Source organism: Pogoniulus pusillus, chromosome 17 (genome assembly GCF_015220805.1).
Source record: "Pogoniulus pusillus isolate bPogPus1 chromosome 17, bPogPus1.pri, whole genome shotgun sequence".
NCBI lineage: Eukaryota > Metazoa > Chordata > Aves > Piciformes > Lybiidae > Pogoniulus > Pogoniulus pusillus.
Window position 1 is genome coordinate 221,314 of NC_087280.1, and position 14,249 is coordinate 235,562.

At 50.7% G+C, this 14,249-nt stretch overlaps 1 protein-coding gene across 1 annotated transcript; it reads left to right on the forward strand.

Annotated features, from left to right (window-relative positions):
* Nucleotides 1-6,488: 6,488 nt before the first annotated feature.
* On the forward strand, nt 6,489-7,488 carry LOC135183221 (olfactory receptor 11L1-like). The gene is given in 2 exon segments (XM_064158165.1): nt 6,489-6,740; nt 7,132-7,488. Coding segments are annotated over 2 exon segments (609 nt in total).
* Nucleotides 7,489-14,249: the final 6,761 nt, after the last annotated feature.

Here is a 14,249-nt window from a genome sequence, read left to right on the forward strand (position 1 = left end):
ATGGGTGAGAATTAAGGCGAAGGCCAACAAGGCTGACATCCTGGTTGGACTCTGTTATAGACCACCCAACCAGGAAGAAGAGGTTGATTTATTGCTCTTTAAGCAACCGGAGGCTGCCTCAAGATCACCTGCCCTTGTTCTGGTGGGCGACTTTAACCTACCAGACATCTGCTGGGACTTTAATACTGCAGAGAAGAGGCAGTCTAAAAGGTTCCTAGAGTGTGTGGAAGACAACTTCTTATCCCAGCTGTTATGTGAGCCTACCAGGGGGGCAGCCCTGCTTGACCTGCTGCTCACAAATAGAGAGGGGCTGGTAGGGGATGTGGTGGTTGGAGGCTGCCTGGGGTCCAGTGACCATGAAATGATAGAGTGTTCAATACATGGAGAAACCAGGAGGGGATCAACAGAACCTCCACACTGGACTGCCCAAGGGCAGACTGCAGCCTATTTAAGGAACTAATTCAGAAAGTTCCTTGGGAAAGAGCCCTTAGAAACAAAGGGGCCCAGGCAGGCAGGAGCTGCTTCAAGAGAGAACTCCTGCAGGCACAGGAGCAGCTGTGCCATTGAGCCGGCAGCGGAGCCGAGGAGGGAGGCAGCCAGGCTGGATGGGCAGGGAGCTGCTGAAGGGATTAAAGATAAAAAGAGAATATATCACCTTTGGAAAAGAGGGGAGGTGTCCCAGGAGAAGTTCAAGGATGTTGCTAGGTCTTGTAGAGGAAAAATGAGAGAGGCAAAAGCCCATTTGGAGCTCAGGCTGGCCACGGCTGGTAAGGAGAGTAAAAAATGTTTCTTTAAATATCTGAATGGCAGAGAAGGGCCAAGGACAACCTCCAGTCCTTGTTAGATAGAGAGGGGAATAGAGTGACAAAGGATGAGGAAAAGGCAGAGGTGCTTAACACCTTCTTTGTCTAAATCTTCACTAGTGGGACAGGTTGTCTCCAGGACAGCTGGACTCCTGAAGTGGTGGATGGAGTCAGGGACCAGTACAGTCCCCCTCTAATCCATGAGGAAGCAGTAAGGGACCTGCTGAGACACTTGGATCCTCACAAGTCCATGGGACCGGATGGGATCCACCCTAGGGTGCTGAGAGAGCTGGCAGCTGAGCTGGCCAAGCCACTCTCCATCATTTATCAGCAGTCCTGGCTCACTGGAGAGGTCCCTGAAGACTGGAAGCTGGCCAATGTGATTCCCATTCACAAGAAGGGTCGTAAGGAGGAGCCAGAAAACTACAGACCTGTGAGCCTGACCCCAGTGCCAGGCAAGGGCATGGAACAGGTCATCTTGGGTGCCATCACAAAGCACCTACAGGATAGCCAAGGGATCAGGCCCAGCCAGCATGGGTTTAGGAAGGGCAGGTCCTGCCTCACCAACCTGATCTCCTTTTATGATCAGGTTACCCACCTGGTGAATGTGGGGAAGGCTGTGGATGTGGTCTACTTGGACTTCAGCAGAGCCTTTGACACTGTCTGCCACAAGAAGCTCCTGGCCAAGCTGGCAGCTCATGGTTTGGACAGATTCACCCTGTGCTGGATCAAGAACTGGCTGGATGGCAGAGCTCAGAGAGTGGTGGTGAATGGTGCCACATCCAGCTGGCAGCTGTCACTAGTGGTGTGCCCCAGGGATCAGTGCTGGGCACAGTCCTGTTCAATATCTTTATTGATGATCTGGACCAGGGGATTGAGTCCAGCATCAGTAAGTTTGCAGATGACACCAAGCTAGGAGCAGTTGTTGATCTGTTGGAAGGTAGGAGAGCCCTGCAGAGGGACCTGGACAGGCTGGATGGGTGGGCAGAGGCCAATGGGATGAGACTGAACAAGGCCAAGGGCAGGGTTCTGCACTTTGGCCACAACAACCCCAAGCAGCACTACAGGCTGGGGCCAGAGTGGCTGAGAGCAGCCAGGAGGAAAGGGACCTGGGGGTACTGATAGATAGTAGCTGAAGATGAGGCAGCAGTGTGCCCAGGTGGCCAAGAGAGCCAATGGCATCCTGGCCTGCATCAGGAACAGTGTGGCCAGTAGGACAAGGGAGGTTATTCATCCCCTGTGCTCAGCACTGGTCAGGCCACACCTTGAGTGCTGTGTCCAGTTCTGGGCTCCTCAATTCAAGAGAGATGTTAAGGTGCTGGAAGGTGTCCAGAGAAGGGCAACAAAGTTGGTGAAGGGCCTGGAGCACAAATCCTATGAGGAGAGGCTGAGGGAGCTGGGGGGGTGCAGCCTGCAGAAGAGGAGGCTCAGGACAGACCTCATTGCTGCCTACAACTACCTGAGGGGTGGTTGTAGGCAGGTGGGGTTGGTCTCTTCTGCCAGGAAAACCAGCAATAGAACAAGGGGACGCAGTCTCAAGTTGTGCCAGGGTAGATCTAGGCTGGATGTTAGAAGGAAGTTGTTGGCAGAGAGCGTGATTGGCATTGGAATGGGCTGCCCAGGGAGGTGCTGGAGCATTGTCCCTGGAGATGTTCAAGAAAAGACTGGACCAGGCACTTAGTGCCATGGTCTGGTTGACTGGATAGGGCTGGGGGATGGGTCTGACTGGCTGATCTTGGAGGTCTCTTCCAACCTGGCTGATTCTATGATTCTATGATGATTCTATGATCTCCGAGGAGATGACACTGGGTATCTGCAACCCAGCTAGAAGCAGCTCTGCAGTGGCACAGGCTGAAGCACTGTGACAGTCGCTCTCTAAGGTTGTTTTGCCTGCACTCCCATCTAGTGGTATTTGTCTAACAGAGCTTGCCTCTCTGCCTTCTGGGGACTTCATTTTTCATGTGGTCTGCATTTCCTCATTGTGACAGTTTGGGAGTTACCTCCCCTCCATCCCCCCTCTTCCCCCCCCCCCCCCCCCCCCCCCCCGAATTCACCCGGACTAGACTCAGCTAGCTGGAGGTTAAGGAATGAAGCTTTATATTCACAGCTTAGCACAAGATACAAGCAGATATTTACAATATATTACAAATATTTATAGCTATATACAGAAATATCCAAGGTAAAAGTAATACAGAAACAGGACACTCTGCAGGGACACAACCACCACAGCCCTGGACCTCCACTACAGCCCTGGACAGTCTGTGCCAGTGTGTCCTCACCCTCACTGTGCAGAATGTCTTCCTTCTATCTGACCATTAAATGTGGTCCAGGTGCGAGTTGTTGGCTGCGTGTCCTTACATGACTCTCTCTGCTCTGCTCTCTGGGCACCTCCCTGGTGTGCCTAACTGCCATCAGCAACACTGAGAAAAAGCTGCAGTCTGCATGGCAGAGGCTGACTTCTGAGGTCATATCTAAACTCCTACTACTGCCAGTGCAAAGAAATAGAATCCTGGAACTCTTTTGATTGGAAGAGACCTTCAAGATCATGGAGTCCAACTGCTGAAAGTAGATCATTTCCTCAGATTATTTATCTCAAACATGTGGATACACAACCCATGCCGGATGGATTGAAGGCCACAGCATACACTTCTCTCTGAAGACTGTAAGTTGTGTCTGAGGTCAGCGTCTGAGGCACAGACATTCCAAGTTAGGTGACACGGGTCCTGCTAAGGACGTTGCTAAATTTGTCTACTAGATCTGGGAAGATAATGGGCTCAAACAACCCAGAAAAGCTCCACCAAAGTTGTGTTTAGTGATAGGACTCTGGGGCTGAATATTTTCCCTCCCAGGCAGTGAATGGTCATGCCTGGAATTTGTGTTGCCACCAACATGGTCTCAAAAAGTGCATCCCACAAATGCATTGCCAATGGTAGGGTCCCAATCCCTGAAGGTATGCAAGAAGCATGTAGCCATGGCACTTGAGGACATGGTTCAAGGGCTGCGGTGGTGTTGAGTCAATGGTTGAACTGGATGATCTTGGAGAGCTTTTCTAACTGAAGCAGTTCTGTGATCCTGTGATTCCCAACTCTATGTGCATCTAAATAAAAGCAAAGCTGACAAGAACAGGCTACATAAGGGAAAAAAGAAAAGCAGCTGTTCTGCTCAGGTCCTTGGCCTGTGCAGCTATAACCATACCTCTGTCCAGTTTGGGCCACTGAGGTTTTCTTTTGTTTGGGTGTTGAGTTTTCGGGGGGGTTGGTTTGGCTTTTTTTGTTGTTTATTTTGTTCGGTTGGTTTTCCACTAAACCTGTAAAATATCAGCCTCATGAGAACATGGGATTTGTAAGAAAATATGGAGAAAGAGAGTGAAAGGAAGAAAAAATAAAGAACATTTTAGCAAGCAGTCAGATTTATCTAAACTGTGTTCTTCTCGTTAAGATTTGGCAACTCCTCCGTCTCTCTGAGTTCTCAGTGACACAGATGAGGTCCTGCCGCAAAATGATTCACTCTGCCTCAGGGTGAATTGGACATGAGCCAACAGTGTGCACTAGCAGCCCAGAAGGCTTCATCCAAAGTGGCATGGTCAGAGATGGAGAGAGGAGCTGCTTTTCTCTGCTCTGGGAAGACCTCACCTGCAGGGCGGCATCCAGCTCTGGAGCCCTCAACACAAGGAGGACATGGAGCTGATGGAGAGGGGCCAGAGGAGACCACAAAGATGATCAGGGAGATAGAGAGCCTCTACTGTGAGGACAGGCTGAGGGAGCTGAGGGTGTTCAGCTTGGTTGGCCAGGGCTGGGTGCTAGGTTGGGCTGGATGAGCTTGGAGGTCTCTTCCAACCTGCTTGATTCTATGATTCTGTGCCAGGGCAGGTTCAGGCTGGATGTTAGGAAGAAATTCTTCATGAAAAGAGAGAATATGGCACTGGAACGGGCTGCCAGGGGAGGTGGTGGAGTCCCCATCCCTGAAGGTGTTTAAAGGGAGGCTGCATGAGGCACTTAATGCCATGGGTTAGTTAATTAGAAGGTATTAGGTGATAGGTTGGACTTGATGATCTTGGAGGTCTTTCCAACCTGGTTAATTCTGTGATCCTGTGATCTGTGAACAAGTTCTGCAGCAGGAGGCTACTGGAATACTGCAAGAGGTTACCCAGGGAGATGGTTGAGGCCCCATGCCTGGAGATGTTCAAGGTAAGGCTGGACAGGGCTGTGGGCAACCTGATTCAGAGGAGGATGCCCCTGCTGAGTGCAGGGGTTGGACTGGATGAGCTTTGGGTGTCTCTTCCAAATCATTTTTATTCCAAAATCTTTAAATCTGGAACCCTTCATTCTACTTGTTGACAACACTGAATTGTGAGACAGCTGGAAAGTGCTGTTGTGTGTTGGGTGGTGTGTTGGCTGGGTGAACATATGCTGAGGATGGTCTGGATGTTCTGCATGCTTGTTTTCCTAGGTGGAAGCTGAATTTCAGCTTCCTTCAAATAAGAAAAAGGTCTGCATTAAAGGTGCTGCTGCGTGCTGGGAGGTAGTGAATGTGTGGGACAGGTGAGCAGGTGTGGGCACGTGGCTGTGCCGCTGCTGGAGCACTGACCCAGCTCTGCTTGTTCTCACAGCAGAAGAGAATGTGGCAGCACTTCTGGACATGTCTAATGCAAGAAGATTTTCAGTTCACTTGCACAGACAGCAAAGGTCAAACTGCAGCCTTGTGCCAAAGATGAACCAGCAGCATTGTTCATAGATCCACAGAACAGGAGGGGTTGAAATGGGACTTCAAAAGATCATCAAGTCCAAACCCCTGCCAGAGCAGGATCACCCAGGGCAGGCCACACAGCAACACATCTATGTGAATTCTGAAAGTCTGCAGAGAAGGAGACTCCTCAGCCTCTCTGTCAGCCTGCTCCAGGCTTCCAGCACCCTCACATCAAAGAAGTTCCTCCTCATGTTCAGGTGGAACCTCCTGGGCTCCAGCTTGCACTCATTGCTCCTTGTGCTGTCACTGGGCACCAGCACACAGAGCCTGGCACCTTCCTTCTGGCCCCCAGCCCTCAGATATTTACAGCCACTGCTCAGGTCCCTCTCAGCCTTCTCCTCTCCACACTAACCAGCCCCGGGGCTCTCAGGATCCCTTCACAGGAGTTTACACTTCTCAGTACATGAAGGTCAAGGAATGTGACTGAGTACGTGAGAAATCTTTCTGGAGATCAGGGGGAGGGCTGACCATGCAAAGACTTTTTTACTCTCTCCTCTGTCCTGTGAAGACACTTACACTTTCTGAGTCAAGGTCTTCATCGGTGCTGCCATTTCCTGGTTTATCACTACAATAAAGCTTATGACAAAGCAAGAGTGGAGAAACAGAACAGCTGTTACAGAATTCATCCTCCTGGGATTTGGGGATGGCCCTGAATTGGATTTTTTTCTCTTCCTGTTGTTTCTGTCCATCTATAGTGCAACCATAGCTGGAAACAGCATCATCGTTGTGCTGACAGCATCTCACCGTCACCTCCAGACACCGATGTACTTCTTCCTGAGCCAACTGTCCCTCCTGGAGATCTGCTACAGCTCAAATATCTTGCCCAGGATGTTGCTTAGCTATCTCAGTGGAGACAGAAGTATCTCAATCAGTGGATGCCTCACACAGTACTATTTCTTTGGCTGCCTGGCAGCTTCAGAGTGCTATCTGCTGGCAGCTATGTCCTATGACCGGTACCTAGCGGTGTGCCAGCCCCTGCAGTACCCATCCCGTATACAGGGCAAGCTCTGCCTCCAGCTGGGTGCTGCATCCTGGCTCGGTGGCTTTCTAGCTAATTCCGTACTGATAGTCCTGATCTCAGATCTGGATTTCTGTGGGCCTAATGAAATTGAGCACTTCTTCTGTGACTCCTTCCCTGTGCTGCAGCTCTCCTGAGGTGACACTCATCTGGCAGCACTTCTCATTTCCATTGTGGCAGGTGCCTGCTCACTGCCTCCCTTATGTCGGGGTCCGGAGGCTGGCGAGAGGTGAGATCAGGGCACTGACGACTCGACTCAGCAGCTTGCTATGCATCAGTACAATTTTATTAGGGTAGTACAGTGTCTTATATAGTGCTCAGAGGAGGTGTACCCAGCCAGCCTAGGGCTGGCAAAAGTGGACAGTACAGATTGGCCCCAAGCCATGTGCAGGGTGCAGATAGGTTACCCTGTGGTAAACAACCTGTGGTTCCCACCCCAGGGGCTGGCAGGCTCAGCCCCCTGGAGCTGTGTCCGCCCCAGGGGCTGGCAGGTCCAGCCCTCTGCAGGTGTGTGTGGGTTGCTCACTTGTGCCTTCCAGCTCAAGGACTTTCTCCCATCACAAGTTCTCATGTTTACAGCTCATGCCCTGCTGCGGGAGAAATTCTCCCACACCCTTCCTGCTGACCTTCTCATCCTATCTCTACATCATCATCAAAGTCATCAAAATTCCTTCTGCTTCTAGTAGGAAAAAGGCCTTTTCTACTTGCTCCTCGCATCTTGCTGTGGTGATTCTTTATTACTGGTCAATATTAACTGTCTATGTGCTTCCTCACTGGGACACCCAACTATCTCCAGACAAAGTCTTCTCTGTTTTTCATACCATTCTCACTCCCTTGCTCAATCCTCTCATCTACAGTCTGAGAAACAAAGAAGTAAAAGACGTTCTGCACAAACAGACAATTAAATTGCTGGGGTTCTGAGGGCTGCCTTACGTTGAAAATAGTCCTGAAGGAGTTCCAGGTTCAGACATGGTTACCTGGCACACAGATGTCATAAATATGAATAAAGCCTGGAAAGGTTGAGCTGCACAGCTTGAAAATGTATGAGGAGGGAAACAAATCAGGGAAATAATCATAGGATTAAATAATCATGCTCAGGTTGGGAGGGACCTCAGAGAGCATCTGCTGCAATCTCCCCACCATTGCCAGGGACACCTCTCAGCTAGACTCAGCTGCTCAAGGCCTCATCCAGCCTGGCTTTCAACACCCCCAGGCAGGAGGCAGCCACAGCCTCCCTGGACAGCCTGTGCCAGGCTCTCACCACCCTCACACTGCAGAACTTCTTCCTCGGCTCCAGTCCAACCCTGCTCTGCCTCAGCTCCAAACCATTCCCCTTGGCCTGGCTCAGACCCCCTCAGCAGAAGGCTCTCTGCAGCCTTCCTGCAGGATCCCTTCAGGCACTGGCAGCAGCTCTGAGGTGCCCCTGGAGCCTTCTCCTCTGCAAGCTGCACCCCCAGCTCCCTCAGCCTGTGCTCACAGCAGAGTTGCTCCAGCCCTTGGATCATCTTTGTGGCCCCCACTGGCCTCACCCCAGCAGCTCTGTGTCCTTCTTGTGCTGGGGACAGCAGCACTGGAAGCAGGATTGGTGGTGAGGTCTGAGCAGAGCAGAGGCAAGGGGTACAATCCCCTCTGCTGCCCTGCTGCCCACACTGCTCTGGCTGCAGCCCAGCACTTGGCTGCCTGCTGGGCTGCAGAAGGGCACTGCTGGCTCCTGGGGAGCTGTTCAGCACCCAGCACCCCCAAGGCTCTTTCTTCAGGGCTGCTTTCACCTCACTGCACCCAGCCTGGATTTGTGCCAGGGCTTGGCCCGACCCAACTGCAGGACTGTGATATCAGTCAAAGGGTAGCATGGAGAGAGAAGAGGAATATGCAGTGAACACTGCAAAGTAAGCAAGTTTGACCTTAAATGTCTCCCAGGATGGGGGTCTCCATCACCTCTCTGGGCAACCTGCTCATTTCACTACCCTCACTGGGAAGAACCGTTGCCCTCCTCCTGTCCCCACAGCCCCTCCTGAACAGTCTCTCCCCAGCCTTCCTGTAGGTCCCCATCAGATATTGAAATGCTGCTCTTATTGACTGCATTGATGAATTTCACCTCACAACTCCTCTCCCTTTATTTTGGGGCAAGTGACTTTGTGATAAGCTCAGGTGTAGACATTTCGGACTCAAAGGACTTGACAAACAGAGGCCTTCAGTGCTCTTTGAAATCTCCAGGAGTGTTGCAGCTGTTCCAGAGGCACAGATCTCTGAATCTCTTAACGGTGTTAAGGAGATAGCTTTTGGATGCTCTAGAGCATTTCAAAGGTCACTCGATATGGAATGCAGATGTCTAAAGTTAGCTAAAGTGGGCTCAGGAGGGACACGGATCTGCTGGAGAGAGTCCAGCAGAGGCTGTGAGGATGCTGAAGGGCCTGGAGCAGCTCTGCTGTACAGAAAGTCTGAGAGGTCTGGAGCTGCCCAGAGAGGCTGTGGAGTCTCCTGCTCCAGAGGAGTTTGCAAAACCACCTGGATGTGTTCCTGGGAGCCCTGCCCTGGGTGCCCCTGCTCTGGCAGAGATTGGACTGGATGATCTCTGGAGGTCCCTTCTAACCTCTACCATTCTGTGATTCTGTGATTCTCTGGCTGGGTTTGGATTTCGTTTCTCTTCATTGAGACAGGCTTGGCTAATACTTCCAACAAGACACCTAATAGAGGGAGCTTTCCTTCTCCCATTGCCCTCACAGAATCACAGAACTGTCAGGCCTGGAAGGGACCTCAAGCATCAGCCAGTTCCAACCCCCCTGCCATGGGCAGGGACACCCTACACTAGATCAGGTTGCCGAGTGCCACATCCAGCCTAGCCTTAAAAACATCCAGAGATGAGGCTTCCACCACCTCCTTGAACAACCTGTGCCAGGCTCTCACCATCCTCATGCTGAAGAACTTCTTCCTAACATCCAGTTTGAATCTCCTCCCAGTCCTGTGCTGGTTCGTGTTGAGCTTCTCATCCACCATCACCCCCAAGTCCCTCTCCCCAGGGCCACTCTCAAGCCAGGAACTGCCCAGCCTGTATTGGTGCCTGGGATTACCCCAATCCATCTGAAGGACCTTGCACTTGGTCTTGCTGAATTTCATGAGGTTGGCTTGGGCTAACGCGTTCAGGTTCATCAGATGGTTGCAGACCTGATCTTCATGTACCATGGGCAAGTCTTTCTTCCAGCCCTGCCATTATCTTCTGTGACCCTAGGAGTATGGTGTTGCAGAAGCAGGGAATTAATGTGGCCAAGTTAGAAATTATAAAAATAGAATTAATTTATTTCCCTGAAACCCTGCTCCCAAACTATATACAAAAGTAATTTAGGTTTATTTACAGATTCAATTCAATCAGGAATTTCTTCAAAAGGGTGTTACAGACAAATTTAGAGTTTTAGGAAGTCAGGAAATAGAAAAGGCTAAGCTATAAACACAGCTTTACCCCACTATAAATCAGGCTGAGCAGAGATGTGAGGGAACAGCAGGTTTTACTCACAGAGGTGAGATAGGTATTCAACAGTGATCCCTTGCTGGATGCCTCTGCAGAAGCAGCCGTCTGGCACTGCAGACACTATCCAATAGTATGGATCCACACAGCAGAAGCCCAAGGTGAGTGGCAGAGCCACCAGATCCCGAAATGTCTCAAGCACTTCTTCCACAAGTGGGATGATCGTGGAATGATGCTGCCTCAACAGTGGCAGGGAAGAGCCAAACTATTAGCATCTTCCCAGCTCAGGAGGCAGCCAGGAAGTCAGCTGCTGATACGTTCTGAGAGTAGCCGGTCCAGGTGTCTCCAGCAGCTCTCTCAAAGGACCTCAGGACTTGCCAAGCCTGCAAGTTTGCACAGAAGGTTGCAGAAGTGGGGAGAACTGCCCAAAACCAGGGCCGGTGTAAAACCAAGACCCATGCAACAGGTAGGCACCATCCAAAAGCGGGGATGGTCCAAAACAGGAATTGTGTCACGGCAGGAACCTGTCCTGTCAGGCACTCTGTTGAGGCAGGAATCTTTCAGGGTGGGAACCCATTCTTTTCTCCCTTGCTCTATTTAAGCTTTTCTAGACAAAGTGTCTAGACAGGGTTATCATTTTATACTGGGCACGTAAACTCAGCCAACCACCAGCCCAATTCCAGCACAGGCTTCCACATGTGTCAGCCCACGTGTGGGAAAGTGCCTTTTGCTGTTTGCCCCTCAAGCCCACAGGGCAGGGGGGGAAAGCAGCTTTTCCCATTTAAACCCACAGCAGGGGGGAGAAGAAAGGAATCTGGAGTACCCTTGAACATATGACTGCAGCCCTCACCAGTGAAGACTGAGGTAAAGAAGTCATTGAGAACCTCAGCCTTCTCCATGTCCCTTGACACCAGTTCTGCCCTTTCCTTTCTGAGGGGCCCACACCTTCCCTGATCTTCCTTTTGCCATTAACGTATCTATAGAAACTTCAGCTGCTCCCCTTGATGTCCCTGGCTGGATTCAATTCTAACTGAACTTTGGCTTTTCTAAGCAGGTATTGCTGCTCAGACAGCTTCCCTGTATCCCCACGATTCTAGCTGGTCTTTCTTCCACTCCTTGTGCAGGGGCTTTCTGTGTGACAGTGTCTAGGAGCCCTGTGCTCATCCACGCAGGTCTCCACACTGAGAATCACATTTTGTGGTTTGAACTTAATGTAAATGACATTTTTTCACCTCGTTATCCAGTTTATCAATTCCACTGGTGTAAGACTGGGAAAACAAATAGTTGTTAACTTTCATTAAATTGTTCCCAGTCTGCAGCAATACCAAGGGAGATGTTTTGTCCTCAGAGTAACTTGGTAATGTATCCTGAGAGGGGTTGGTGTCTCAGGAAGCAGAGTACAATGATATGGAGCACAGAACAGCTGCACCTCACTCTCTCTTGGACACCCTACTGACACAGTCCTGAAGTGTTATCCTAAAGAAAAAAGTATCCTAGTATCTGGAATATGCAGTATCATGGAACAGCTGGAGCAGGTCCAAAGGGGGCCATGGAGATGACCTTGGAAACCTCCCTAATGGGGACAAGTTGGGAGGGTTGGAGCAGTTCAGCCTGGAGAAGAGAAAGCTGCAGGGAGACCTCAGAGAAGCCTTGCAGTAGCTGAAGGGCTCCAGGATATCTGGCGGGACTTTGGACAAGGGCTGGGAGTACCAGGCCGAGGGACAATGTCTTTGAGCTGGGAGAGCAGAGACTGAGAGTGGAGAGAGGAAGAAATTGTTGAGAGTGAGGAGAGACTGGTACAGGCTGCCCACAGTGGGTGTACTCACCTGGAGATGTTGCAGGCCACTTTGAATGAAGCCTTGAGCAGCCTGAGCTGGTGGAGATGTCGTTGTCCCTGGGAGGAAGTTGGAGCAGATGAACTTTAAGGTCCCTTCCAACCCAACCCATTCTATGAGCCTATGAATATAAAAATCATGAGCAAAGACATCCTTGCAAACTCTGGATTGCTTCTCCTTAAAACTGAGGTATGCCCACATCTTTCATACTGTTTGGGAATGAAAAGTGACAGCAGAAAAAATGTTTATTGGTATAGACAGGAGAAGAAAACAAAATAAACTGTTTTAAAGTGTAGAGGAGGATGCAGCTCAGAACTGCAGGAGTCTGCATGGTGACATCTGAGTTGTGTGTTGAGACAGTCACAGAGACATGAGGGGGTGAAGTACTTCTGGCAATTAGCTCATGTTAGATGATTTCTGAAGAGGTAACAGGAGAGTTGTTGCTTCCCCTCATGGACTGCAAGGGACCCATGGCTGGGTGTCTTAGCTGCTGCTGCTTTGCCATCTTTTTAACTTCTTATAAAACCTGGCCAAGACAGGATATGGATTTGGGATTCTTGTGTGGAGCTGGCATTCTGGTTGTCCTCTCTGTCTTAGGAACAATTTCTTCACTATGAGAGCAGTGAACACTGCAATAGGTTTCCCAGGGAGGTGGTTGAGGCCCCATCCCTGGAGATACACAACATGAGGTTCTACAGGGCTCTGAGCAACCTGATCTAGTGGAGGATGTCCTTGCTGAGTGCAGAGGGGGTTAGACTGGATGAACTTTGGAGGTCCCTTCCAACCCATCCCATTCTATGATTCTGTGATTCTGAATTATGGAAGTTTGGCTGTTTAAAAAATGCTTTTCTACTCCTAAAGCTGCACAGGTCAGGAAAAATTAAGATTATTTTGTACTTGTAGGCTAATCTCACGTGAAATGTGTATTTTTTTTGTTCATGTGAGGCATCAGATTGTAAAGGCAATCTTCCACATCTTAGTAATTTTCATAAGCTCTTCAGAGCTTGGGGTTCTTGGAGGCAGGAATACATAACTGTGCCAGTGAGCAGAAGTGCTCAGCCCCTCTTCTACCCATCCACTGCAGTGCCAGGCCAAGGGACAATGGCTTTGAGTTGGGAGAGGGGAGATTAAAAGTGGAGATGAGGATGGGTAGAGACTGGCACAGGTTGTCCAGGGAGTCTGTGGCTGCTCCTTGCCTGGAGATGTTGCAGGCCAGGTTGGATGAGGCCTTGAGCAACCTGGACTGGAGGAAGATTGAAGATCATCTAGTCCCAAGCTCCCTGAAATGGGCAAAGCCCAAGCAGGGTGCTCAGAACTAGATGGTCTTCAAGGTTCCTTCCAAGCCAACCATTCTAAGAGTGCCTTGAGCAACCTGGGCTGGTGGGAGGTGTCCCTGCCATGGCAGGGGTTTGGGACTGAATGATCTTCGAGGTCCCTTCCAACCCAGCCCATTCTCTACATCCAGAGATAGTGAACTCCTGAGGCACTGTCCAATGGCACTGAATGAGGAACAAGTGGCTTTAAAAAGCCACAAATTCAGCCGGTGATTGTTTTCTGCTCAAGCAGAGGTCAGACCACACAGTTGGTTGTGCCTTCTGCCCACCCTTCAAGCTTCAGACATGCAGCTGGATCAGCAACCATTTCCTTCTCCTTTCCCTCTTTGCAGTGTGTACAGACATCTGCTCACACAGGGGTGCAAAAGCAGGGCACATTCTGTAGGGTTTTGCTTTGTTTCCCTTAGAGCAGAGAAAGTAATGAGATCTGAGCTCTGTAGGGAGTGACTTCATGTTCTGCACACGGGAAACAAGAAGAGGTGAACAGCTGATGAAAAGCTTCAGAAAGTGCCAGCTGGGTGGAGATATGACGGAGAGGTGGCAACATTCTGGCTCAGGTGAAAAGGGAAACAAGCGACCAGGAAGGAGGGTCCCAGAAATTCCACACTGAAGCTGATGGCTTTTCACTCAGCACCACAGAGGTGATATAAGGGCTGGAGCAGCTCTGCTGTGAGCATAGGCTGAGGGAGCTGGGGGGGTGCAGCCTGCAGAGGAGAAGGCTCCAGGGGCACCTCAGAGCTGCTGCCAGTGCCTGAAGGGATCTGCAGGAAGGCTGCAGAGAGACTTCTGCTGAGGGGGTCTAGAGAGAGATGAGGGGAATGGTTTGGGGCTGAGGCAGAGCAGGGCTGGACTGGAGCTGAGGAAGAAGTTCTGCAGTGTGAGGGTGGTGAGAGCCTGGCACAGGCTGCCCAGGGAGGCTGTGGCTGCCTCCTGCCTGGGGGTGTTGCAGGCCAGGCTGGATGAGGCTTTGAGCAGCTGAGTCTAGCTGAGAGGTATCCCTGGCAATGGTGGGGAGATTGTAGCAGATGATCTCTGAGGTCCCTTCCAACCTGA